At 39.4% G+C, this 26,284-nt stretch overlaps 1 protein-coding gene across 1 annotated transcript in view; it reads left to right on the top strand.

Moving 5' to 3' along the window:
- LOC106836248 (ATP-binding cassette sub-family A member 17-like) overlaps positions 1-26,284 on the top strand; it is a 113,601-nt gene that overhangs the window by 33,633 nt on the left and 53,684 nt on the right. The window contains exons 7-12 of the mRNA XM_070485181.1: positions 893-1,010; positions 10,851-11,024; positions 19,150-19,322; positions 20,551-20,694; positions 22,863-22,992; positions 26,015-26,169. Of these exons, the coding sequence (XP_070341282.1) occupies positions 893-1,010; positions 10,851-11,024; positions 19,150-19,322; positions 20,551-20,694; positions 22,863-22,992; positions 26,015-26,169 (894 nt within the window). The remainder of the gene's footprint in view (positions 1-892; positions 1,011-10,850; positions 11,025-19,149; positions 19,323-20,550; positions 20,695-22,862; positions 22,993-26,014; positions 26,170-26,284) is intronic.

Raw genomic sequence — 26,284 nt, 5'->3', positions numbered from 1 at the left:
GCTATGAAGAGGTGGGAAAGAAATCTGGTGTAATGTGGGTGGTGGTGTTGAGATTCAATAGATGATGAAAACACAATTATTATCGAACACTTGGAAAACTGCAGGTTGATATGTGGTGGTATTTGCTAAAATTTGGGGGGATTAAGCATTTAAACTTTAGGATCCAGGAGAGCTTTGCCCTCCCTTCAGTTCCCTGGTCTTCAAGTACTGGACATGAGTGTGGTTAATTTCATTAGCAAAGTGGAATTCCAAAAGATTATTTTATAAATTTTAAAACATTACAAATTTTATACTCTATAAATAGTTGAAAATAGTTATTGTAAAACATAAGAACATTCTTTTATGCCCATGGTATCTTGTTAATTTTTCCTTCTATCCTGTCAATGGAATTTGGTGTTCCGAATTGCTAACTTGCATTTAATGACTAAATTATAGCTTGCTATTTGGGTATGTGAAAATTTACCTTCTAAATTACCAAAATGGGGCAATTTCGACAAAGGAAGGGGAGAAAATCAGACTATATAGAAAAATATATAACACAAAAAAATGGCCAGAAAACTAAAAAAAGGAGACCATAAAATACAAAAGGAATTCTAAAATTGTCTGTAATAATGATAATAACAAATGGGATAAATTCCCTTATTAAAGAAAAAAAATTCACATTGGGTCAAAAATTGAATTCAAACTTATGCTTTCCTTAAAAAAGATACATGTACAGAGCATAATTTGTAGCTAGTAATGAAAGCTTAATCAAAGGTCTGCCTTAAAAATCTATATATATTGTTTAGTTTAAGATAATTTTTTTTATATTTCTGCATTGTTTTAAGGGTGTTTTATGCCATCTTCTTGTTTTTCCATGTAAAAATTATGTGCACCTGTGATTATTTTGTAGGTAAAAAATGTGGCAGTGTTCAGAAACAGTGACCCTAGTTTGATATTTGTTTTTCTAATGTGTTTTGCCATTGCTACAATTTTATTTGCATTCATGGTCAGCACATTCTTCCGAAAAGGTGAGTCCTGATGCAATTTTCTGTCAGGGAGTGTGTTTATGACTCCTTTCTCTGGTAGCATTGCTATTCCCATTACTTATGGCATTAGTTATTATTTATCCATGGCCAAGTTATCACTTTTATGGTTATTTTAGCAATGGAATAATTCTATTCCCCATTAAACACATATAGAAACATCTCCATATGTGTATTTTTTTTGTTGGTGGTCGTTTTTTTGTTTGTTTTGTGAAGAAGATTTGCCCTGAGCTAACATCCGTTGCCAATCTTCCTATTTTGGCTTAAGGAAGATTTGCCCTCAGCTAACATCTGTGCCAACCTTCCTCTATTTTGTATGTGGGTTACCACCATAGTGTGGCTGCTGAGAAGTGGCATAGTTCGGCGCCCAGGAACTGAACCTAGGCCACCAAAGCTGAGCACACTGAACTTACCCACTAGGCCACAGGTCCAGCCCCTCCATATTTGTGTGTTTTTAAGCTTTATTTGGCTTCTAAATATCATTTCAAATGGATGAAAGTAAGTCCCAATTTGGAAAGAACTGAGGGGTAAGACATCCAGGCAGATAATTTTCTAGGTCTTTTTTTTTTTTTTTTTTTTTAAGGTAGGAAGAGTTTTTTTTTTTTTTTTTTTAAGATTTTATTTTTTTCCTTTTTCTCCCCAAAGCCCCCCGGTACATAGTTGTATATTCTTCGTTGTGGGTCCTTCTAGTTGTGGCATGTGGGACGCTGCCTCAGCGTGGTTTGATGAGCAGTGCCATGTCCGCACCCAAGATTCGAACCAACGAAACACTGGGCCGCCTGCAACGGAGCGCACGAACTTAACCACTTGGCCACGGGGCCAGCCCCAATTTTCTAGGTCTTGATTGTGAAGCTGGGGAATAACAGTAAGGTGGCTTCTAAAATACCATAGTAAGAGAGGAATTCCTGGGAATTTGATTCTGTCAAGAGGGGTGTTAACTCTAAAACTATTGGTAGAATTGATGAACCACAAGGGGCAAAAATAATACGAAGTGGAGTCAAAGTCAGAGTGCAGAAGAATTGAATTGTGGTTCAACCTAGAGAAGTATAGGCAGAAACATTAATGGAGGACAGGTCCAGCAGTTGATGATAAGAAAAAAAAGAGAAGGTTCAAGAGAACTTGGGCAAAAATCAAGGAGCCAGGCAGTTTATTATTTACATTTGTGAATATTTTACGTCAAATAGCATATTCTAACATGTGGGCCCTGGCAAATATTGACTCTGACAAGATGGGGATGGATTCTTTGAGGGGTGAATGGGCCTGGACATTGACTTCTGATTTGAACTCTATACCTAATTTCCCACTTCCCCCTCTGTAGCTTTAGGGTAAGCATGGCAGGGGTGATGGTCAAATAAGAGAGTTATGTGGGGAGCTTGGAGCATGAGTATCAAAGGATGCCTGAAACCCAGGGCTAAAGGAATGCTAAAAGTTGAAACCTGACAAGTTGAACTTGCAGTCAAGTACAAGAAATGAGCACATGGCTGGAAATAAAAGACAAAAACAATGAGGTCAAAAGCACAATAAATCAGGACCAGAGAGGGAAGCAAATAGCAGGGAAGAGTGCCAAGTGAAAGCAAAAGTATACCACTGAATGCAAAGTTTATGATCAACTGATTTTTGACAAAGAGGTCAAGACAACTCAATAGGCAAGGAATAGTCTTTTCAACAAATGGTGCTGGAACAACTGGACATCCACGTACAAAAGAATGAAGTTGGACCTCTACATCACATCATACACACAAATTAGCTCAAACCTAAATGTAAGAGCTATAAAACTTTTATATAAAAACTTCTATATAAAACTTTTATATATAAAAACTATAAAACTTTTAAAAGAAAATACAGGCGTAAATCTTCGTGATCTTGGATTAGACAGTGATTTCTTAGATATGACACCCAAAGCATAAGTGATAAAATAGAAGATTGATAAGTTGGACCTCATCAATAGTAAAAACTTCTGTGCTTCAGAGTATACCATCAAGACAGTGGAAAGACAACCCACAGACTGGGAGAAAACATCTGCAAGTAATATACATCATAAGGGACTTGTATCCAGAATAAATAAAAGAAACTTTACAATTCAAAAATAAAAACACAAGGGCCAGCCCGGTGGCACAGCAGTTAATTTGCACATTCCACTTTGGTGGCCTAAGGTCCATTGGTTTGGATCCTGGGTGCGGACCTATGTGCTGCTTGTCAAGCCATGCTGTGGCAGGCGTCCCACATATAAAAAGTAGGGGGAGATGTACACAGATGTTAGCTCAGGGCCAGTCTTCCTCAGCAAAAAAAGAGGAAGATTGGCAGCAGATGTTAGCTCTGTGCTAATCGTCTGCAAAAAAAAAAAAAAAAAAAGAATAAATAAAAAATGTAAAAAATAAAAACACAAATATTCCTGACTCATTCTATGGGCCAGCATTACCTCGATACTAAAGCAAGAAAAGGCATCAAAATAAAACTGCAGAGCAATATCCCATATGAATATAGATGGAAAAATCCCCAACAAAATACTAGAAAACTAAATCCAGCAGCATATTAAAAAGATTATACACTATACCAAGTGGGATTTATCCCAAGAATGCAAGAATGAATCAACATATGAAGTGTTCAATGTAATACGCTACGTAATAGAATGAAGGAAAAAATGAATAGTTTTATTCATCTCAATTGATAGTGAAATCCAATATCTTTTATGATAAAAACATTTAGCAAACCAGGACATGAAGGAACTTCCTCAACCTGAGAGTGAGCCTTTATGAAAACCCCACAGCTAGCATCATATTCAGTGGTGAAAGATTTAAAGTTTTTCCCCTAAGATCAGGAACAAGACAAGGATGCCCACTTTCCCCTCTCCTATTTGACATTATACTAGAAGTTCTAGTCTGCTCGAGCAATTAGAAAGAAAAAGAAATTAAAGACATGCAATTAGAGAAGAAGTAAAACCATCTCTACTCAAAGATGATAGGATCTCATATACAGAAAGCTCTAAAGAATCCACAAAAGAAACTATTAGAGCTAATAAGTGAATGCAGCAAATTTGCATGATATAAGATCAATGCACAAAAATCAGTTCTATTTCTATACACTAGCAATGAACATTCTGAAAAGGAAATCAAGAAAACACTTCCACTAAAACAGCATCCAAAATAAAATACCTAGGAATAAATCTGACCAAGACTTGTACACTGAAAATTACAAAACACTGCTGAAAGAAATCAAATAAGACTTAAATCAATGGAAAGACATCTCATGTTCAAGGATTGGAAGAATTAATATTATTAAGATGTCAGTATTCCCCAAACTGATCTACAGATTGAATTCAATCCCTATTAAAATCCCAGGTACCTTTTTCTCAGAAATGGACAAAATAATCCTAAAATTCATATGCAATTGCAAGGGGCCTTAAAAAGCCAAAACAATTTTGAAAAAGAAGAACAAAGTTGGAGGCCTCACATTTCCTGATTTCAAACTTACTATAAAGCTACAGGGATCAAAACAGTATGGTCCTGGCAGAAGGATGGACGTACAGACCAATGGAATAGAATTGAGAGTCTAGAAATAAATCCATACACCTAACGGCCAATTGATTTTTGACAAAGTTGCCAAGACCGTTCAGTGAGGGAAAGAATAGTCTCTTCTACAAATGGTGCTGGGACAACTGGATAGCCACTTGGAGTCCTACTTCACTTCATTCCTTATGATGGCTGAATAATATTCCATTGTATGGATATGCCACGTTTTCTTTATCCATTCATCTGTTGATGAACACTGAGTTGTTTCCACCTTTTGGTTATTGTGAGTAATGCTGCTATGAACATTCACGTGCAAGTATCTGAGTCTGTTTTCAGTTCCTTTGGGTAAACACATACGAGTGTAATTGCTGGGTCATATGGTAATTCTGTTTAACTTTTGAGGAATCAGCAAACTGTTTTCCACAGCAGCTGCACCACTTTATCTGACCACCAGCAGTACATGAGGGTTCCAATTTCTCTGGAGAAATGTCTTTTCAAGTCCTTTAACTATTTTTTAATTGCATTGTTTGTTTTGTTGATGTTGAGTTGTAGTTCTTTATGTATTTTGTATATTAATCTTTTATGATTTGCAAATATTTTCTCTCATTCTGTGGGTTGTCTTTTTACTTTCTTGATTCTTTGATACACAAAAGTTTTTAATTTTGTTGAAGTCTAGTTTTTCTTTTGATGCCTGTGCTTTTGGTGTTATACTTAAGAAAGCATTGCCAAATTCAAGGTTGTGAAGATTTTCCCCCAAGTTTTCTTCTAAGAGTCTTATAATTTATCTCTTAAATTTAGATCTTTGATCCATTTTGAGTTAATTTTTGTATATGGTATAAGGTAAGGGTCCAAATTCATTCTTTTGCATGTAGATATCTAGTTTTCCCAGCACCATTTATTGAAAGACTGTCCTTCCATTGAATTAGTCTTGGCACCCTTGCTGAAAATCAATTGATCATATATGTGAGGGTTTATTTCTAGATTCTTTTATATTCCATTGGTTTTTATGTCTAGAGTTTGAGAAGGATTGGTGTTAATTCATTTTTAAATGTTTGATGGAATTCAACAGTGAAGCCATCTTGTCCTGGGCTTTTTCTTGTTGGAACAAAACCTGACAGACCTGTGGCACACCATCAAGTATACCAACATACAAATCATAGGAGTTCCAGAATGAGAAGAGAGAGAAAAGAAGCAGAAAAAATATTTGAAGAAACAATGGTTGAAAACTTACCCATATTTGGTGAAAGACATGAATCCACAAACCCAAGAAGCTCAGTGAACTCCAAACAGGATAAAATCAAAGAGATCCACACCAAGAATCATTCAAATTGTCAAAACCCAAAGACGAAGAGCATTCTGAAAACAGCAAGCGAGAAGAGACTCCTCACGTAAAAATGATCCTCAAAAAGACTAACAGCTGATTTCTCTACAGAAACTATGGAGTCCAGAAGATCATGAGATGACATTTTAAATCTTGAAGGGGAAAAAAAAAAACTCAACCAAGAATTCTATATGTAGCAAAACTATCCCTCAAGAAGAAAGGAGAAATTAAGACTTTTTCAGATAAACAAAACCTGAGAGAGTTTTTTACCAGGAGCCCTGCCCTACAAGAAATGCTTCAGGCTGAAATGAAAAGACACTAGACAGTAACTCAAAGCCATAAGAAGAGATAAAGACCACTGGTAAAGATAACTAATGCCAGTATTATTGTACTTTTGGTTTGTAGCTCCTCTTTTGTCCTATATGATTTATAAGGCAAATGCATAAAACTATTTATAAATCTATGTTAATGGGCACATAATATACAAAGACAGACTCTGTCACAATAACAATATAAGGGGGAGAAACACTGCTGTATATGAGCAGAGTCTTTGTATATATTGATGATAAGTGGTATTATTTAAACTTGGTTGTTATAAGTTTAAGATGTTAATTATTGTATAGTTTTGACTTCTAAACCACGTGTATTACTTTCCTATTGCTGCTGTGATGACCTCCTACATACTTAGTGGCTAAAAACAACACATATTTATTATCTTATAGCCAAAGTCTGAAGTGTGTTTCTCTGGACTAAAATCAAGGCATCATCAGGATTGTGTTCTTTCTGGAAACACTGAGGGAGAATGAGAATCCTTCCTTTTGCCTTTTCCAGCTTCTAGAAGATGCCTGCATTCTTTGGCTCATGGCCACTTCCTCTGTCTTCAAAGCCAGCAGCATATCGTCTTCAAATGTCTATTTTTCTGACATCTGCTTCCATCATATCTCTCTTACTCTGACACATCTACCTCCCCTTATGAGGACCCTTGTGATTACATTGGGCTCAGCCAGATAATTTAGAATCTCGTCATCTCAAGATTCTTAACTTAATCACATCTACAGAGTCCCTTTTGCCATGTAAAGTAACATGGTCACAAGTTTCAGGGATTAGGATTGGACGTCTCTGGGAAATCTGTATTCTGCCTACACCACCATGTAAATGATTGGGAAAAATTTAAATAAAAAAGGAAATTATATGGACTGTCCCAGTGGCGCAGCGGTTAAGTGCTCACGTTCCGCTTTGGCGGCCTGGGGTTTGCCTGTTTGGATCCTGGGTGCAGACATGGCACCACTTGTCAAGCCAAGCTGCCATAGGCGTCCCACATATAAAGTAGAGGAAGATGGGCATGGATGTTAGCTCAGGCCCAGTCTTCCTCAGCGAAAAGAGGAGGATTGGTGGCAGATGTTAGCTCAGGGCTTATCTTCCTCCAAAAAAAAAAAAAAAGGAAATTATAAAAGTAATTTGTAACAATTGAAAACCAACAGAAATAAATGTTTTCAAGTGGGGAGCTTATTACCACAAAGAAAAGAATTATTTCAAATGCCTTTAAAACATAATATTTTAATTATATGTCCTTTGTGAGAAATATTTTAAAGGTAGAAAGAACTTTAAAGACATCTTAAGCTGTATTTAGTAGTCTTATTGTTGGTAGTAGTAGTAGTATTGTTATTTTGAAACTAATACAGATATATCAGAAGATAAAGCAAAAAACTTAGAAACCAAGATTTTCTGAGAAAGAAAATAAATACAGAAAAAATGCCCAAGAAGTTAAGGAAAATCCTATAATCATAAACATTAATTTGAATTATCAGTATGAACTCACTGTTTTTCTTTTTAAAAATGTATTTCCTCACCATATCCACTGAAAAGACCTAAAAACAATGACAACCCGTTAGCAATAAACCCTTTAGTGCACAGATTGTGGCCTCTGAATGCCTCTAAGAGGAACCAGAGCTCCTTGGAGAAATAGCTGATTCAAGATCTTGGTAGGAAAAGTATAATATGAACATTGGAAATTTTGTACCACCACAAGGAAGCTCTCAAAACCAATGGGGATAATGTCTAAAGGATGAAAGAGCCAACTTAAAGGTGCTTCCATTCACCTAAGATAAGACATTTTGAGCATCAAAAAGAATAATGATTGCAATGGATTGAAACATCTAAAATACAAAAATCCATGATTTATGTAAAAATCCATGATTTGTAGCAATGCCCAAGAAAATACCTCATTGGTCATCACTAAAGATTGCTAAGGTACTTATCCATTAACCCTGGACAACCACAAGGCCTAAAGGTACAAAGGTGTAGCCTTGCTCCTGATTTCTGCCTCCAAATCATTCTTCCTTTCTTGCTCAAAAACCTCAGCCCCTTTGAAGTGGGTGTCAGCTGACTAAACCAAGTGCTACTTTTTGTTGAAATCATCTGTGGCTCCTGGTTACTCCCCCTTATTCACTGAAGAATTTTAGCTCCTGGCTCACTGTGTTTCTCTCACTAACTACTGTTGTGACCTTTGTTGGTGGTCTAGCTCCATCTCCTCTTAGATCCTTGACCTGCTCATTCCAATGATCTTTTCCCCCCACTCCATATTAGTGATCCCGTGCTCCCACAATCATCCCCTAAACCTTAGCCTTACCAATAATTGAAGGTAGCCAGAATCTCAGCCCCAAACATCCCATTCTTGACTCCCACTGTCTCTTTTTAGCTCCTTTCTTCTTGTATCTGCCTCCTCCAGTAATTCTTTGACCTCCATCAAGACCTCTAACCCATTGGCCTTATCATTTTTTTTCACCATCCATTGTCTCATCATTTGCCTCACTTGCTTCTTTACCCATCTCAGATCCCATGGTTCATTACTATGATAACTCCTTTAAATTACACCTGTCAGCTATCCATTGAACTTTTTTTTTGATTTTTTAATTTTTTAAATTAAAAAAAAAATTTTTATTTTATTAAGGTTATGAAAGTTAACATCCTTGTGAAATTACAGTTGTACATCATTATTAGTCATGTTGTAGGTACACCACTTCACCCCTAGTGCCCTCCCCCCAGCCCCCTTTCCCCTGGCAACCACTGATCAGTTCTCTTTGTCCATATGTTAACTACCACCTATGAGTGGAGTCATACAGAGTTCGTCTTTCTCTGTCTGGCTTATTTCACTCAACATAATACCCTCAAGGTCTATCCATGTTGTTGTGAATGGGACGACTTTGTCCTTTTTATGGCTGAGTAGTATTCCATTGTATATATATACCACATCTTCTTTATCCAATCATCAGTTGCTGGGCACTTAGGTTGGTTCCATGACTTGGTTATTGTGAATAATGCTGCAATGAACATAGGGGTGCATGGAACTTTTGGAATTGCTGATTTCAGGTTCTTAGGATAGATACCCAGTAGTGGGATGGCTGGGTCATAAGGTATTTCTATTCTTAACTTTTTGAGGAATCTCCATACTGTTTTCCATAGTGGCTGCACCAGTTTGCATTCCCACCAACAGTGTATGAGGGTTCCCTTTTCTCCACAGCCTCTCCAACATTTGTCACTCTTGGTTTTGGATATTTTTGCCATTCTAACAGGTGTAAGGTGATATCTTAGTGTAGTTTTGATTTGCATTTCCCTGATGATTAGTGATGATGAGCATCTTTTCATGTGTCTATTGGCCATCCGTATATCTTCTTTGGAGAAATGTCTGTTCATGTCACCTGCCCATTTTGTAATTGGGTTGTTCCATTGAACTTTTATTGCAAAATCTCAACTCTGGTTAAACTCAGATCCCTGCCTACTCTGCACCTACATCTGAGCAGCAAAACTTGGCTGGAGAAAAACTCTCCACTGTGTGGACTGGTCTTTTCATTTGGGCCTCTTATCCTCAAATGGAGTCCTCTGACACTGCCTTGCAATCCAGCCACATTCCCTTATCCATTTGTCCCACATCTCTCTGAGACAGCTATTTCAAACCTTTTCCTTCCCCTCAAATGGACAGCAGCCTTTATCCCCTCCTCACTGAGGTCAAAAGCTCTTACTCTGGCCTAAGAGTGTTGTTTTTTGCATCTCAATGTGAACCCTGACCTTGAACAAATTAATAGACTCTGTACATTCATTTCCCCTTCTGTGAATTTGGAAAATAATAGTACTTATAACTTAGTTATGAGGATTAAATGGGATATTACATTTGAAATGCTGAGAATAATACTTGGTATATAGTAAGACTTAGTAAACATTAGCAATTACTATCACCTTTTACAAAGGAAGAAACTGAAATTCAGAGAAGTTATAGAAGATCTAAGGTAGCCATAGTTCATGTGGCCAGGTTCAGCAGAGGGCTGCCTGGTACCTTAACTGTAGCTCTTTCTTTTGTATAAATGCAATCTTTATTCTCTTATCTTCCTGGAAGTCAAATGTTTGCATTTAATTTGAGTTCATCTCCCAGACTTCAGTAGGATTGGCCTTATCTCCAAATCTGGAACCACTGTGCTTAGAGCCTGGAAAACCTTGAATCTTTAACCCATAATTTACTAGCTCCATGACATTGAGCAAATTTATTTAATGTAGCTAAGCCTTGGTTTTCTCCTCTGTAAAACAGCGAGGTTATGAAGATTAAATAAGATACTGTATATAAAGTGCTTACCACAGTACTAGGCAATGCTTAATAGATGCTATACAATCTACCACTCATCTTTGAAGAAGAGAGCTTTTGTTGTAGGAGATATTATTAATGTAGTTTTAGACAGAGGAAGTTTTAGGTAGTTAGACATTTGTGCCTTTATATAAGGATTGACTCATTTTTTTAAGTGCCACAAATGCTCTTAGTCTTTCCATAGTGAAAGTGCAACTATAAAAGGTTTCTATCAAAATTTCTTTAAAAAGATTGCTTCCCTCCTGAAATGCTGAGACAGGTGCAGAGACACTTTCCTTACCATGGTGGTGGAAAGGGACTTGTGTCATACTTCTTTGGGTATTACTGATGAAATTCTTTGTTTCTTCCCTCTGAATTTGCAGCCCACGTTGCAACTGCCGCAGGAGGCATCATCTTCTTCTTCACCTATCTCCCCTACCTGTACCTTGCTTTCACCTACACCCAGAGGAGCCACTTCGAAAAGATTGCCTTTTGTCTCTTCTCAAATGTTGCCATGGCACTGGGAGTCCGACTAATCTCCAGGTTTGAGATAAGAGGTGAGCCTTACCTTTCCCAAGGTAAACTGCCTTGATGCTTTGCCATAGCTGACAGGCAAAGCTGAACTTCATTTCCAAATAAACATAACTGGCACATTTCATTCAGTGTTCTGTGCATTTACAATATGCTTACAACTATGGAAGATACTATAAGGAACACTAAAGAAATGTAAGATATGGGTCATACTATATAACTTGCAATGTAATTTGGGAGAAAAACTAAAACATATTACTGATTTAGGAAATTATATGCCTATATAATTATATAGATATAAAATACATAGATTTATGATTAGAAGTTCAGATAACACTTTAGAACTTTACATATAATTGAGTGCTATTTACATATATCATATTTTATTCTTATAACCTTCGGAGTTGGTCTTCTTTCACAGGTTGGTTTAGGGGACCTTCCATCAGAGGTGTTCTGGCTCCCTTACAACTTCCACAGTTGGAAGTACAACCCCAAGTTTTCATTTGCCTCATGTTTCTGGAGTTTGAAGAATTCCTCAGAACATCTACAGTCATTGCAGAAGATTGCAGCCAACATGTCAATCAAAATGTAGGACCCATTGACCTCTGTGAGGTTTTAGTACTTCCTGAATGGAAATGTTTCACATTTCAGGGGTACTAAGATGATCTGCTGTGAACACTCCAGCAAGTGCCTTCATTGCTCAATGTTAACTTTTATCATCAGAGTCCTAGTTCCAAATGGCACAGCTTGGTTTAGCAGAAGATAGCAGGAATAGGAGTCATAAGTTGTATCTAGTTTGTGGGTCCTCTTACTGAGATTGTGATAATTTCCAGTGACCTGGTTAGAGGCATCATCTACCAATGAATTTCTTTGTTAAGTTGGGATGGTCTAAATGGGTTGAAGCTGCTTAAAATTTAATAAAGGATGTTAAGTTAACCAAAATTTATTGAAAGTGAGTTGGCTTTTTTTAGCATAGCAATTATGAGACCACAATTTACAAATATTCTTGGGGAAAAAGTAGATTTAAAGTGGTATATCTGATTTTTACATGTTAGTGAATGAATGGGTACTTTATGGAGCCTATCTGTTGGAAGTTGAGGGAATTGGGCAAGTGGTTGGACTGGATGAACTCTTAGATTTGTTCCCACACTAAGATTCTCTTGATTTGAAAGCACTCTGCCCTCATTGAGCTTATGATCAGTGTTCCTTCCTGAAAGGCACAGGATGGCTCACAAGTGCTGTGTCTACTGTTATAAATGAAGGAAATTCAGATGCACATGATCATAAGGAGGTAGGAGTCTCTAAGGATGTAATTGATGAAATGGTAGAAATCCAAGGACAAGATTTCTTATTTAGAATCTTCCTACCTTTGCTGGATTAGATTTTCCTGTTCATCTGAGCGATCTGCTCAAATCAGATTGCAGGCCTTATAGTGAGTGAACGGATGAAATTCCTCTGTTCACTTTCTCAGTAAGTCTCGTGCAGAGCTTTCAGTTCTAATCTTGAGCAGGAATCACTATACCACATGAATCAGAGCTCTGGGTTAGGAGTTAATGGGCCCACTCTCTGGTTGTGTGGCAGGAACATTTGGCCTCTTCTTAAAATCAGGACCTGCATGTTTGTGGAGCAGCTGGGTTTGTCACTCAAGGCTCTCATTTATTGATTTATTTATTAGTTTATTATTTACTAGATTGTTTTTAGTTTTGAAGAGGCCCAATAAATAGCACCCTTCTTCTCTCTTAATTTCTGAATCAATTGAGAAATAAACAAAGATGTCATTGTATTAATACCAAAATATCCATTTTATAACTAATTTGGATGATGTAGCTTAGAGTGAGAATCAGGTGGACTTACTGACTCCCCACCTCCCAGTTTCCTCCTTGGGACAATCCATCTGAGACAAAGTTTGAGACAACAAACCAGATACACTGGCTCAGTTAGCTGCCTTTCACTGTTCTGGAATGGAAAGAAAAGAAGAAAGAAACACAATTTCACCCCTCCCCTGGTGTAGGCCTTTACCATTCTACTTCTGTGGGGAGAGTAAACTGTGGGGCAAGAAGCTAGCAGATTTAGAGAAAATCCCTCCTCATGGAAAGCAGAGGAGTGGGGAGGAGGGATTACCATCTGGTGACAGTAAACTCTGAGAGCAGGAATCTGGTCTATTTTGTTTCCCACTCTGTCACCAGTGTCTAGACTAGGGTCTGATAAAATGTAGGCACCCAGTATGTATTTGTTAAGTGAATGAACAAATAGGACTCCTTGGCTTTCTGGCAGGTAAGTGCGCTAGTCAGTGCTCTATGGAGAGGGAAAAATGGGAAGTGCTTCCTCAGGAGTCGTTACAAGGAAAATTATCTAGTCTTCCATTTCTAACAATTGTGTCTAAATTATTCAGATCATCCTTCCTGTTGAAAATAATGAAAAATATGGCATAGATTTTTAATCTAAGAACATCCCTTAAGAAAATCAAAGAGTTAACACATGATAGTAAAGAACCACTAGGTCAAAGCCTTAGGTAAATTCGTGACCCCAAAAGGTGAACAGTGCACCAAAGCCACTTTTTCTCAGAGGTCATTTACTAACAGGAAAATGTTGGGCTGCCATCTGGATGGCCTTTCAGGGCAAGGGAGTTTGACATCAAGGCCCAAGTTTCCACCTAGTTGGAGAGCATAATATGAGACCCTTCCCACATTAATCTAGGCCCCAGAGGGCTATATCTTTAGGATAAATATGACCCAGAAATAAATTCTATAGTTACAGGTTAGGTTCTCTATGACAGACTCTAAGATGGAGTTTAGTATGCAATATGTTTATTAGGGAATACCCTTGAGACCACACCTGTGGAAGGGAAGAGATTGAAACAAAATTAGGCAGAGCTACAATATGGTTCTGAGAGCGTTGAAGAGTTATGAGCTAAAATGGCCCGTCTGAGCATCATGCACTGGGCTGAAATGGCCGGGCCTTATTCCTCTGCCTCCATTGGTCACTGGATGGGGGCCATCCAAGATAGGACATGATCTTGGGCTAGGCAACTCTGCAGCTGAGATATCCCTGAGGAAGCTGAAAACTGAAAGCCCTCAACCACGGCACTCCCAACAACTGAGGCAAGAGCTTTCTTGAAGGAATCAGGGGAGTATCTCTGTATCCATACACCAACCCATAATAACTGAGAGGACCTTGGGGAAAGTTGCTCCAGTGCTGACCATATCATAGAAGAAAAACAAAAGGAAAAAATTCCCTCTGAGAAATTGTTGCAAGCTAATTCTTTGGTGGATTTGCAGTCCAGGTTCATCTTACATGAGTAGTCCAGGTAACCTCAAGCAGTGAACTGATTTAAGGTGGTCCTGGAATGACTGAGCCCCAACTCAGGTGCCTGGCAGAAGCACTTTCATCCTATATCATGATGAATCCTCAAAAATAGTTTTTCAAGGGCAATAAGCAACATGGTAAAAAGTAATTAAAAACCTAAGGCAATAAATCACCATGAATGAGAACCAACAGAAATAGAAGAAAGTAAAAACAGATTTGCAAATGCCTCACATTTTTGAATTATCAGAACAGAGATTATAAAACAATAATGTTCATTATATGTTTTTTATAAAGGCAAGCTTAAAAATATCTGCAGGAATATGAACTGTTAAAAGTGACCCAGGAGTATGAAAAAGGATGAAATACTTCTCTGAAAATGCAAAATACAATCAACAAAATTAAAAACTTAGTGGATGGGTTAATAGTAGATTTGAAACGGTTGAAAAGAGGATTGGCGAACTGGAAGTAGGTTAGGAGAAATAACCTAGAAGGCAGTACTGAGAATTAAAAAGATAAAAAATATGCAAGAGAATTTAAAAGAAGTGCAGAAAAGAATAAGAAGGGCTCACATACATTTAAGCAGAGTTCCAATAGGAAAGGAAAGAATGGGGCAGAGGCAATACATTTGAAGAGATAGCGGCCAAACCTGTTCCCAAACTGGATTTCAGGAAGCCCAGAAAATCCCAAATAAGATTAACAACAAGAAATCTACACTAGACATATCAACTAAAACTGAGCACACCAGAGTCAAGAGAAAAATCTTAAAAGTAGCCTGAAAAAGAAGACAAATTGCTTTTCAAAGGGTCAACAGTGGGAGCCTGAAGACAGTGGTTTTATACATTGACTATATAAAATAATAATAGTAATAAAGATGTCTTTAGGGTTTCTTTTAAAGAGGTAGAATTAAAATACATAAGAGGGGTTTTTGAGGGAATAAAGTCAGAAATCAAAGGGGTAAATACTTTCTGGAAGGAGAGAAAATACATTGATTGGGGCCAGCCCTGTGGCGCAGCGGTTAAGTTCGCACGTTCCACTTCTTGGCTGCCCAGGATTTGACGGTTCGGATCCTGGGTGTGGACGTGGCACCACTTGGCAAAAGCCATGCTGTGATAGGCGTCCCACGTATGAAGTAGAGGAAGATGGGCATGGATGTTAGCTCAGGGCCTGTCTTCCTCAGCAAAAAGAGGAGGATTGGCAGTAGTTAGCTCAGGGCTAATCTTCCTCAAAAAAAAAAAAAGATATTGATTAACTTTAGACTTTGCTACGTAAAGTGGACCTGGCAATTCATTACTGAGCCAACCACTGAAAGGCTAGAAACAGTGTATAACTTTCAAACTTAATAGAAAATGCAATAACCAAAAGATTGGTTGAGTCAGAAAGAAGTGGGATGGGGAGAGGAACTCTGTCACATGTCCGCCTCTACTGCAAAGGAGACAGAGAAGTCAGGGAACAGGAATGTCCTACTTGATTTAGAAAAATCATGATCAAACAGATGTAGGGCAGGGAAAGTTTGCCAAATTCCTTTCAGCAGCACCCTGCTCCCAAACATGATTAGATAAACTGTGGAAGGAAGTAACATCTAATGCCTATCCAATCCAAACTCCAGCAGTTTTTTTTTAATGGAACTTGATGAGCTGATTCTCTAATTTAAATGGGAGTATAAAGGACCAAGAATAGCCAGGAACTCTTAAGGAAGAATAAGATGGGAAAACTTGTTTTACTGGATATAAGGACTTATCACAAAGCAATAGTAATTAAGACTATGATTGACAAGTAGGCTGATGGAACAGGAAAGAAAGGCTAGACAAATGCTCTGTTAAATGTCCAAGATGATACTACAGAGCAGTGGGATTCAATAAATGGTGCTGGAGCAATTGAAGAACCTTATGGGAAAAACTGAAATTGGACTCCTAATTCACACCAAACACAGAAATCAATTCCAATGTCCAAAAACTATAAAGCTTTTTGGAGATGATGAGGAGACTACATTCATGTACTTGAAGTAGAAAAGATTTCTTAAACAAGACACGCAAAACAAACTAACCATAAAGGAAAAGACTGATTGATTTGACATTAAAATTTAGATACCATGAAGAGAATGAAAAGAGAAACTACAGAGTGGGAAAAGATACTTGAAACATATTTAACCTACAAAAGCCTTGTATCCAGAATATTTAAAGAATTCATACAAATCAATTAAACATCAGACTTTGTGGTAAAAAAAAAAAAAGGGGGGCAAAAAGACTTGAATAGGCCCTTCATGAAAAAGCATATCCAAACAGCCAATAAACATATGCAAGTTAGAAAAAAAACAGACATTCTTAAACTGCTGAAAGAAAAACCCTGTCAACTCAGAATTCTATACTCAGTGAAAAATTAGAGAGAAATACTTTCTCAAATAAACAAAAGCTGAGAGGATTGATTGCTAGGAGACATGACAAGAAATGTTGAGTTCTTCAGGCAAAAAGAATATGATCATCAGACAGAAACTTGGATCTACACAAAGAAATTAAGAGCACTGAATATGGAAAATACAATTTATTTAGCCTTCTGTGGATTTTTTTACTCTAAAAGAGAACTGAGGGGCTGGCCCCGTTGCCGAGTGGTTAAGTTCGCGTGCTCGGCTGCAGGCGGCCCAGTGTTTCGTCAGTTCGAATCCTGGGCGCGGACATGGCACTGCTCATCAAACCACGCTGAGGCGGCGTCCCACATGCCACAACTAGAAGGACCCACAAGGAAGAATATACAACTATGTACTGGGGGGCTTTGGAGAGAAAAAGGGAAAAATAAAAATCTTTAAAAGAGAACTGACTGTCTAAAGCAATCGTGGTAGCAATGTATTGTGTTTATAGCTTATATAAAAGTAAAATGTATGACAACAGTAGCAAAGGGTGGGAGGGAAGGATTGGGAATCTATTGTTGTAAGGTCCTTACACTACACGTGAAGTAGTATAATATTGTTTGAATATTGACTCTTTAATATTGACTCTTTAATTAGAGTCTTCTAATTAAACATGTGTATTTTAAACCTTAGAACAGCAGCAAAAAAATTTTAGAGGTATAAATAATAAATCAATAGTGGAAATAAAATAGAATCATAAAAAAATTCCCCATTGGAAGAGGGGTGGGGGTGGGCACAAAGAGTAAAGAGGTGCACCTATAGGATGACTGAGAAATAATAATGTACAACTGAAATTTCACAATATTGTAAACTATCATAACCTCAATGAAAGAAAAATTCCCCATTAATCAAGAAAAGTAAGAAAAAGAGGAAAAAAGAAACAAAGAAAAGTTTGGAACAAATAGAAAAGAACTGGCAAGATGGTAGATTTTAATCCAATTAATAATCACATTAAATGTGAATGATCTGAACATGCCAATTAAAAAGAGACCGTCAGCTTGGATCAAAAGGCAAAATTCAACTAGATGCTGCCTACAAACATCAAGATAGAGATGAAGTTGTCATGGGTGTGTGCTCATTGGGGTTTCTGGGGTGATTGATTTGGATGGTAGTTTTACACAGGTATTTTCTTTGTAATTGCTTGTTAAACTCTGTTTTATGTACTCTTTGATATACATATATATACACAATAAATAAAGTTAACTAGTAATCAAGTGTCTACTGAAGTGGGGAAGTAACCTTGTCTCTTTCTTCCATTTGGACACTGCAGACTTGGATTGAATGAGGATGTACCTGGCTTTCATGAGCTGAGTGTATTTAATGTTTCCTGCAACTTTGGAATCAGTCCTAAGGTGTGCAAGATCTGTTTATAAGCCACGGTGGAAAGCATGGCACGTAGACAGACACAAGTCCTAGATTCTCATCCCAGGAGGGGCTTCAGAGGTCACGTGGCCCCTCATCCCTCACACCATGGCCTGTGGACCAGCAGCATCTGCACCTCCAGAGAGCTTGTTAGAAACATAGACTCCTGGGCCCACTCAGACACACCTAATCAACACAAAATCCCCTGGTGATTAGTAAGCTCATTAAAATTTGAGGAGCACTCATCTAGCACATCTTGTCTGCTCACCAGTATTCAGATCTCTCCTGTGGTGTTGCTAGTTTCCAGCTTCTCAATCCTGCCGTGTAGCAGCAGATGCATAGTATATTGAATGCTTTACATGAAAAGTTTAGTCAACTTGCATTCAGGTTAGATACTTGGCATCACATGGGATACTTATCTCCATCCAGAAATTCACCCCAAGCCCTTCCTCAATTCCTTCCTTTATTCATGGAATATGTATAGGAATAAGTATGTTCACCTGCTGCATATGAGGCCCTGGGTCAGATGTTGGAGATACTGAGGTAAAAGACAGTCCCTGGCCCCAGAGACCACACATCCGGGGACCAGCGATAAGTGAGCAGATTCCCAGTGCAGAGCGAGACTTTCTATGATGAAAGTAGCATAGGGTGCCCGGGATGCCCATGGGCTTGGCATATAACTCAGACAAGGAGAGGGGAGTATACATGCTTGCTGGGTAAGGAAATACCTGTGCTGACCTTTGGAGTAAGAATTAGCCAGGCAAAGAAGGTGGGAGAAGGGTGGGAAGGGCTTTCCACACAGCATGTGCAAAAGCATGGAGATATGTCTCAGATGACCAGATTTCTATTTCTTGGTGCCCATGAAAGTATTACTACCTTTTGGCAATAATAAAAATGTTTTATCTAATGGGAGAAACTAACTCCAGCTTTCCCCTTTCCTGTGCCTATCGTTCGTCCCTTCATGCCCCAGACACAAATAGTCCAGTCTTGTCATTGGCCCGGTCACCAATTATTTGATTGGGAAGTTCTGGTAAACTTTCTCTGTCTTTGATGTGGTGACTATTTTCCTTCCTTTGGAACAGGCACCGGCATCCAATGGTGGAACATGGGAAGTGTAAATGGAGAGTTTAACTTCACTCAGGTGCTGCTGATGCTCCTGCTAGACTCTTTCTTATACAGTTTGGTGGCCTGGTACGTGGAGTCTGTCTTCCCAGGGGAGTATGGCACACCCAAACCTTGGTATTTCTTTGTCATGGTGAGTACTGATGCTGCTATTTTATAGATTGATGTTAGACTTTTTTTTTTTCCCGAGGAAGATTAGCCCTGAGCTAACATCTGCTGCAAATCCTCCTCTTTTTGCTGAGGAAGACTGGCCCTGAGCTAACATCCATGCCCATCTTCCTCTACTTTATATGTGGGACGCCTACCACAGCAGGGCTTGACAAGTGGTGCCATGTCTGCACCCGGGGTCCAAACTGGTGAACCCTGGGCCACCGAAGTAGAACACGTGCACTTAACCGCTGTGCCACTGTGCCAGCCCTGATGTTAGACTTTTTATAGCTTGTTGTCAATATTCCTACCCATCTTGGTGGTGTCCTGATTAAAATCTCAAACTCCAGGAAATCTAAGCTGTGTTCGCTAACCTGGGTTCACCCCAAACCTACTAGCTTGTGGTTTCCAAGGAGGCATAATTAACAACAAGTCTCAGTTTGTCTGACTCTTGCCCCACCCCTGATGCCCTATGCAAAGTCCCCCAAGAAAGCCTACTGATGTCTTACATGCGCCCACTCAAATGTCAGGCCCCGCATTGTCCCACGGGACACGACCCCCAACCTACTGAAGGCCTCAGGACTCCATTGCTTCTTTCCTCTTTGGGCTATTGGGATGGCCCTGAAGCTCTTTGAGACCTCTGTGACCCCTGGGTGCCGGCAGGGGGCACAGCTTCGTTGACAATCCCATGAAGTTCTCAGAATCACTTTTCTCCTACATTTTTCTTACAAAGCTGAGGTCGTCATACCTGAGTCAGTCCTCCTGCAGTAGTCTCTGGTGGCCCTGCCCCACAGGTTTGCAAAGTGACTGATTCTGTCTGAATTGCACAGGTATTCACTTTGAACTTATGCAAAGGCTGCCATGCTTGCCCTTCTTGGAGTGTGGAGAAGTGGGTAGATTGTCAAGTCCAGTATTTCTCCAGGCATCAGCCCACAGGGATGCTGATTGCTGACGTGATGGCTTCCCCATACACCAGGGGCATGGAGATGAGGCGTCTTTTGTAGCTGCATCCTCAGGACCATGGGTTATAGGTTGAAATGCAGTTTACTAGTAGTGAGTCCATGAGCAAGCTGCTTGACTTCTCCAGGCACCATTAAATGTTAGATACCAGGAAACTTGGGAGGGGCAGATTTTAATTTACCAAAATATTTATTTTCCAAAAGAAGACAATCAGTTCACCTAAACATATTAATGTAAATTGACTTCCTCTCTAGCCCTCCTACTGGCGTGGAGAATCTAAACCTCTTACGCGGTCAGTACTGGATGTGGGGAATCCTGAGAAAGCTCCGAAAAACAAGTTCATTCAGGAAGAACCTACCAATTTGATGAAAGGAATTGAAATCCAACATCTACACAAGGTATCAGCTCACAAATCTCCTTCTAAGAACTTAAGAAATAGTTCATAGAGACTTCCATTTTATTCTGACAGTGGTTACAAGGTACATTTCATGATAGAGTTTTAATTCCCTTCTCTAATGTTATCCTCAAAATTAGGAATATAATGTAAAATGGCTTGTTTCCTGTCATAAAATTAAATGACTGGATGGAGGGTTCAGATGATCTCTCTTGCAACAGTCTCCCTCCATCCTCGTAATGCCAAACATTCCTCATTGGGGACACTGGAACTCAGCCGTTTGACTGCTGACTTGATCCACCAGCACTTTTACATAACCAAATCAAATGGTGAGCCAGATTTCATGCTGCCTTCCAAGTGTAGACGTGCTTGTCTTTTCCCCAGTGTTTGCCGAGCATTGACACATGCAGGCCCTGTGTTGACTAAGGACTCCCAGGACAGGAGGCCTGGATATATGCTCTGTGCCCTGGAGTGTCCTCAGAGCATTATTATTTTTTTTGTTTGGAATCTTCCATTCTTCAAATATGATGAGCCTATGGAGAGGCAGTATCCTCTGTACCACTGATGCTGCAGTGCTGTCACAGTGGAGGGGCCAGCTCAACACTCTGTGTTGCCTTCTTCTGCCTGTGGGATTAAGTGGCTCACATCCTAGCCCAGGGGATTCAGGCCACAGGTGATGGTTCCACTTCTTCACGTACTGCAATAGCAGCTGGGAATGTTTGAGTCTTCACCCAGTTTACTGTGGCTTCAAGAAACAGGGATTTTTTTTTTCTTTTTTCATGTAAGCAGTCTGCAGGCAGATGGTTCCAGCATGATTTCAGCTGCTCAGCAAAGCCATCCCAGCCCACAGTTCCTTCTGCTTGCTTGCTTTCACTTGTTTTCCCTGGGCCATTGAAGCATATTAGCTTTCATCTGTGTGCTTATCATTTTGTGGTTGCAAGATGACTTCTGTAACTCGTCTGTAGGGAAAGATAAGAGCAAAGGGCTTTCTTACTTTTTTTTTTTTCTGAGGAAGATTCACCCTGAGCTAACTCTGCTGCCAATCTTCCTCTTTTTGCTGAGGAAGATTCTCCCTGAGCTAACATCTGTTGCCACTCTTCCTCTATTTTGTATGTGAGCCACCACCACAGCATGGCCACTAACAAGTGGTGTAGGTCCACGCTCAGGAGCCAAACCCAGGCCACCAAAGCAGAGCACACCAAACCTAACCACTAGCCCACTGGGTCTGGCCTGCAAAGGGCTTTCTTTAAACAAGACTTTTTCCTCCCTCCCTCCCTTCTTTCCTTCTTTCCTTTCTTCCTGCCCTTCAGTAGATTACCCCTTATTCTAAGTGCCCAGAATTCCATCACATGTCCACCTCTGCTGCAAAAGGGGGACCGAGAAGTCAGGGAATAGGGCTGTCCTACTTGATTCAGAAAAATCACCATCAAACAGAGGTGGGGCGGGGGAAATTTGCCAGATTCTTTCAGCAGCACCCTGCTCCCAAATGTAATTAGATAAATTGTGGGAGGAAGTGACATCTGAGTCCCACTCAACCATAATGTCTGCACTCCAGATCCCAGGTCTGGCCCAAATGCCATTAGACAGGACAGAAATCAACTAAGGCATATACTGAAATGTGGTATAATATCTGAGGGTGGCATTATGAGTGATTTTATTTTCTTCCTTATACTCTTACATATGAATTACTTGTAAAATAAGAAAAAATAAATGGTATTTAAAATACTGGAGACATTTGATTTAGAAAGTAGGCTGCTCTGTCTGGGATTTTCTCCCTAGATCAACACCTCCCCCGCAAGAGGCAGGGTGCCCTCTCTCAAGGGCTTAGCCAGGTAAGTCACAGCAAACTGTGGCTCTAGAAGCAAGGATAAAATTCCCTGTTCAAGCTCTGAGCCATTCCTCTTTGAGCTCTGGCCTCTGTGGTTCAGGTCCTGTACCACCAGTTTCCAGGAACCAGTGAAAATCCCCCAGGGATTGCTCCATTGGATTCCTCAGTAGCTCCAGGCAGCTAAACTCTGGAAAAAAGGGGCTCCCCATATAGATTTCCACTTGGATTCCCACTGATGAACTTCAAGGGAAATTGATGTGGGTGCTCAACCTGTCAAAGGTTCTTCAGAAATGCCAGATGTGTGTACATGTTACACTGTCAGTCACACTTTGACTTTTCCACAGGTGTTTCACAAAGGAAGGAATGAACACATAGCAGTCAAAGATCTGACCATGAATCTGTACCAGGGGCAGATCACTGTTCTCCTGGGACACAACGGAGCAGGCAAAACCACCACCTGCTCCATACTCACAGGTACTGTGTGAGGCCAGCCCTCCTAAGGAAGCTTTACGCAATCATTGAACAGATCTAGATTTTTGGCTCCCTCATTAGATTTCACTGACATTTTAACATTAAGCATTTTTTGTTTGTTTTTTACCATCTATGTAGTGTCTGGTTGTTCACATTACCATGTACCAGGAAAAGGAAATCTTTGGCTCTTTCAGTCAATCTGGGGAACTTAATTTCATACACTATCTAGGAGCTGTGAACACTGCTTAGCATGTTTCTTTCCAGATAGAACTTACTGGTACAGTGAGGTACCACTAATCTCTCAACCAAAAAAGTCGTCCATTTGCTTTTGATTGCCAAGGGCTCTTTTAGATTGATACCTGGTGAATTATTCTAAAATTATTTCCATTTCAGAATAATTTTTATGCCTAAATAATTCTCACATTCCATCAACTAAAATAATATTCTGTGATATTTGAAAACTCATTCATTCAAGAAATATATATTTATTGAAGGCTTAACTTGTGTAAAGCTCTGTACAAAACCAATGAGATGCATTTCCAAACTTCAAGGAGCTCTGAGAGTCAAGCAGTTCTTTTTTGTTGCACACAGAACACCGAACTGCTGGGAAGCTATTAGCACTTCTAAGTCAGGCTGCCACGATTCTCCTTATAGGTTGCTGATGCACCTTCCATTGAAGACATTGGAAGAGCAGCAAAATAGTGAAACCTCATCTGAGGTGCTTTTGGCCACTCCTCTGGTATTGGGACTTTAAAAACCAAGTTTTAGCTCAGTAGATACAAACTAAACAGACTCTGTGTGCGTCAGGACTGGGGACTGAGCCTGGCTGGTTTCCTGGACTGGAGTGCAGTGGCATTTCTAGACAGGTGATCCTCTGTCAGCTATAGGCATTGCCATTCCTAACAGTGTGACCATTTAGGGAAGGCCTCTCCTCCTTGTGAGGTCCTCAGTGCCTGACAGATGATCCAGCTAGACCCCCAGACTAAGTGATCAAGGAGACAAGTCAGGTACTAGCATTGTTTAAGGAGACCAACTGATGTCAGCACCCCACAGACTCTTCCTCATTGTGTTCACTTTTGTTTTGTTCCCAGTATTCATCACAGTGTGTACTTATCTGGTTTGTTTGTGTATATGTGTGTCACTTCTCTGTCCCCCCATCCCTTTCCCCAAGGAATCTATACTCTTTACTTCTGGATCCACAGTACCTGGAATAGTGCCTGGCAAAGAATAGGCACTCAGTAAATACCATTGAATGAATGACTGAATTAATTAATTCATGTAGTTGCAGATTCTGCCAAAATGCAGACCATGAATGATATATCAGAGAAGTTCAGCCACAATTTCTACCAGCAGTGACACATCATAGGAAAAGGCCAACACTGCCATGGAGAAAGTGACGCCACTAAAAGAGGCACAATGAGATTCAGTAGCCCTGAAAATGCTAAGCTGGGAGGGGAAAATCTGACCGACTGCCCAGGACATCAGCCATGACAGGGCTTCTATATCATGTTGTTTGCAAAGGGACCCAAAACTTGGCACAGGGATGTTTTGAATTTTAGACACTGTTTCTCTACCCACTGAAGTTATGTGGTTTTTTGGTTCTTCTGTGAGTTTTTCTATTGAGTTATTCTCTTATTATGACTATACATAAAAAAGACTTTTATGGGTTTTTTTTTAAGATTTTATTTTTTTCCTTTTTCTCCCCAAAGCCCCCTCGTACATAGTTGTGTATTTTTAGTTGTGGATCCTTTTAGTTGTGGTATGTGGGACAGAGCCTCAGTATGGCCTGATGAGCGGTGCCACGTCCACGCCCAGGATTCGAACTGGTGAAACCCTGGGCCGCTGAAGCAGAGCGCACGAACTTAACCAGTCAGCCACAGGGCCGGCCCCGACTTTTATGTTTACTATAGAATAGTATCACCTTTTTTCCTTTTTTTCCCAAAAACTCATGGATGCTTTAGTATCCACAACCAAAATGGAAGATCTAAAAACCCCATCAGTGGGTATTTTGGCAGTATCAAATACCTTTAAAATCTTGTCCCCTTTTCCCTACTAAATCTACTTATACTGATTTAGAGAAAGGAAATAATTGGGGAAGCAAGCAAAGTTGTATCACATGTTTATACTTGTGGAAAGTTGCAAATAACCTAAACACCTACCAGTATGGATTGAATAAATAAATAGAGTCTATCCATAACAATGAAATCTTTTAGCCTTCAAAAATTATGTAGATTTTTGTTGATAAGGACAAATGGCCTCAATACATCGTTATATGAAAAAGCTAGTTAAAAAACCCAGAATTTATATTTTCCATTTTTGCAAAAAATTAATGTGTGAGTCAGTATATGCATAAAAAATACATAAAGTTATATAGCAAAATGTTCACAGCAGTTATCTTTTGTGATGGGATTTGTATAACCTTTGTTTTACTTTCTTCTTCTCCTAACCTTGTTGCAATAGACATTTGTTGCCCTTTATCAATCTGAAAAATATACTTAGAATGAGAAAATGAGAATAAAGACAAAGACAGTATGCAGATGGACAGGTTGCAAAGTTTTACACTGATGTCCACTGGGCAGTGAGTACAATCGCTTACACATTCACTGGGACTTAGTGGGAATCTGACATGAATCAGTCATGGATGTTGCCTTCAAGGATCTGAATTCAAAACTGTTAGATGCCCAAAATACTTTTCTCCTTAACCGTATTTACTATGCATTCACATTATTACTTAATGCTTAAAGCAATGTAATATGCTTTACAAACACCTATGTGTATTTTATTCACTTAACCAGATTGGAACTCCTCCAAAGCAGGAAGGACGTCTCCTATCTCTACTATCCCCACACATCCTCGTACACCGTCACAGAACATACACTCCTTGGATGTTACTGGTTGACTATGACAAAGAATAGGGTAGCCTGTGTAAGAACAAGCAAAGAAAGCAGAGGGCACCATTAAGCCTTTGTACTGCTGTGTGCTCTGATTGAGGTAACTTTCGGATATTTCTTCCACTTGTTTCTAGGTCTTATTCCCCCTTCAAGTGGACAGGTATATATCAATGGATATGAAATTTCACAAGACATGGTTCAAATCTGGAAGAGCATGGGCTTGTGCCCCCAACATGATATCTTGTTTGATAACTTGACAGTATCAGAGCATCTTTATTTCTACGCTCAGGTGAGTCAGAGGATGACAGGCTTTGTTTCATCTGTATCTATCTTCAAGGATGGTAAGATAGCATGCAGCCCTCTTACTCAACCTCAGAGAGTCTTGAAACCTATTCTGCATATTA

Source organism: Equus asinus, chromosome 14 (genome assembly GCF_041296235.1).
Source record: "Equus asinus isolate D_3611 breed Donkey chromosome 14, EquAss-T2T_v2, whole genome shotgun sequence".
NCBI classification, from domain to species: Eukaryota; Metazoa; Chordata; class Mammalia; order Perissodactyla; family Equidae; genus Equus; species Equus asinus.
The sequence above is the reverse complement of the archived record's forward strand: the minus strand, read 5'-3'. Positions and strand labels throughout refer to the sequence as shown.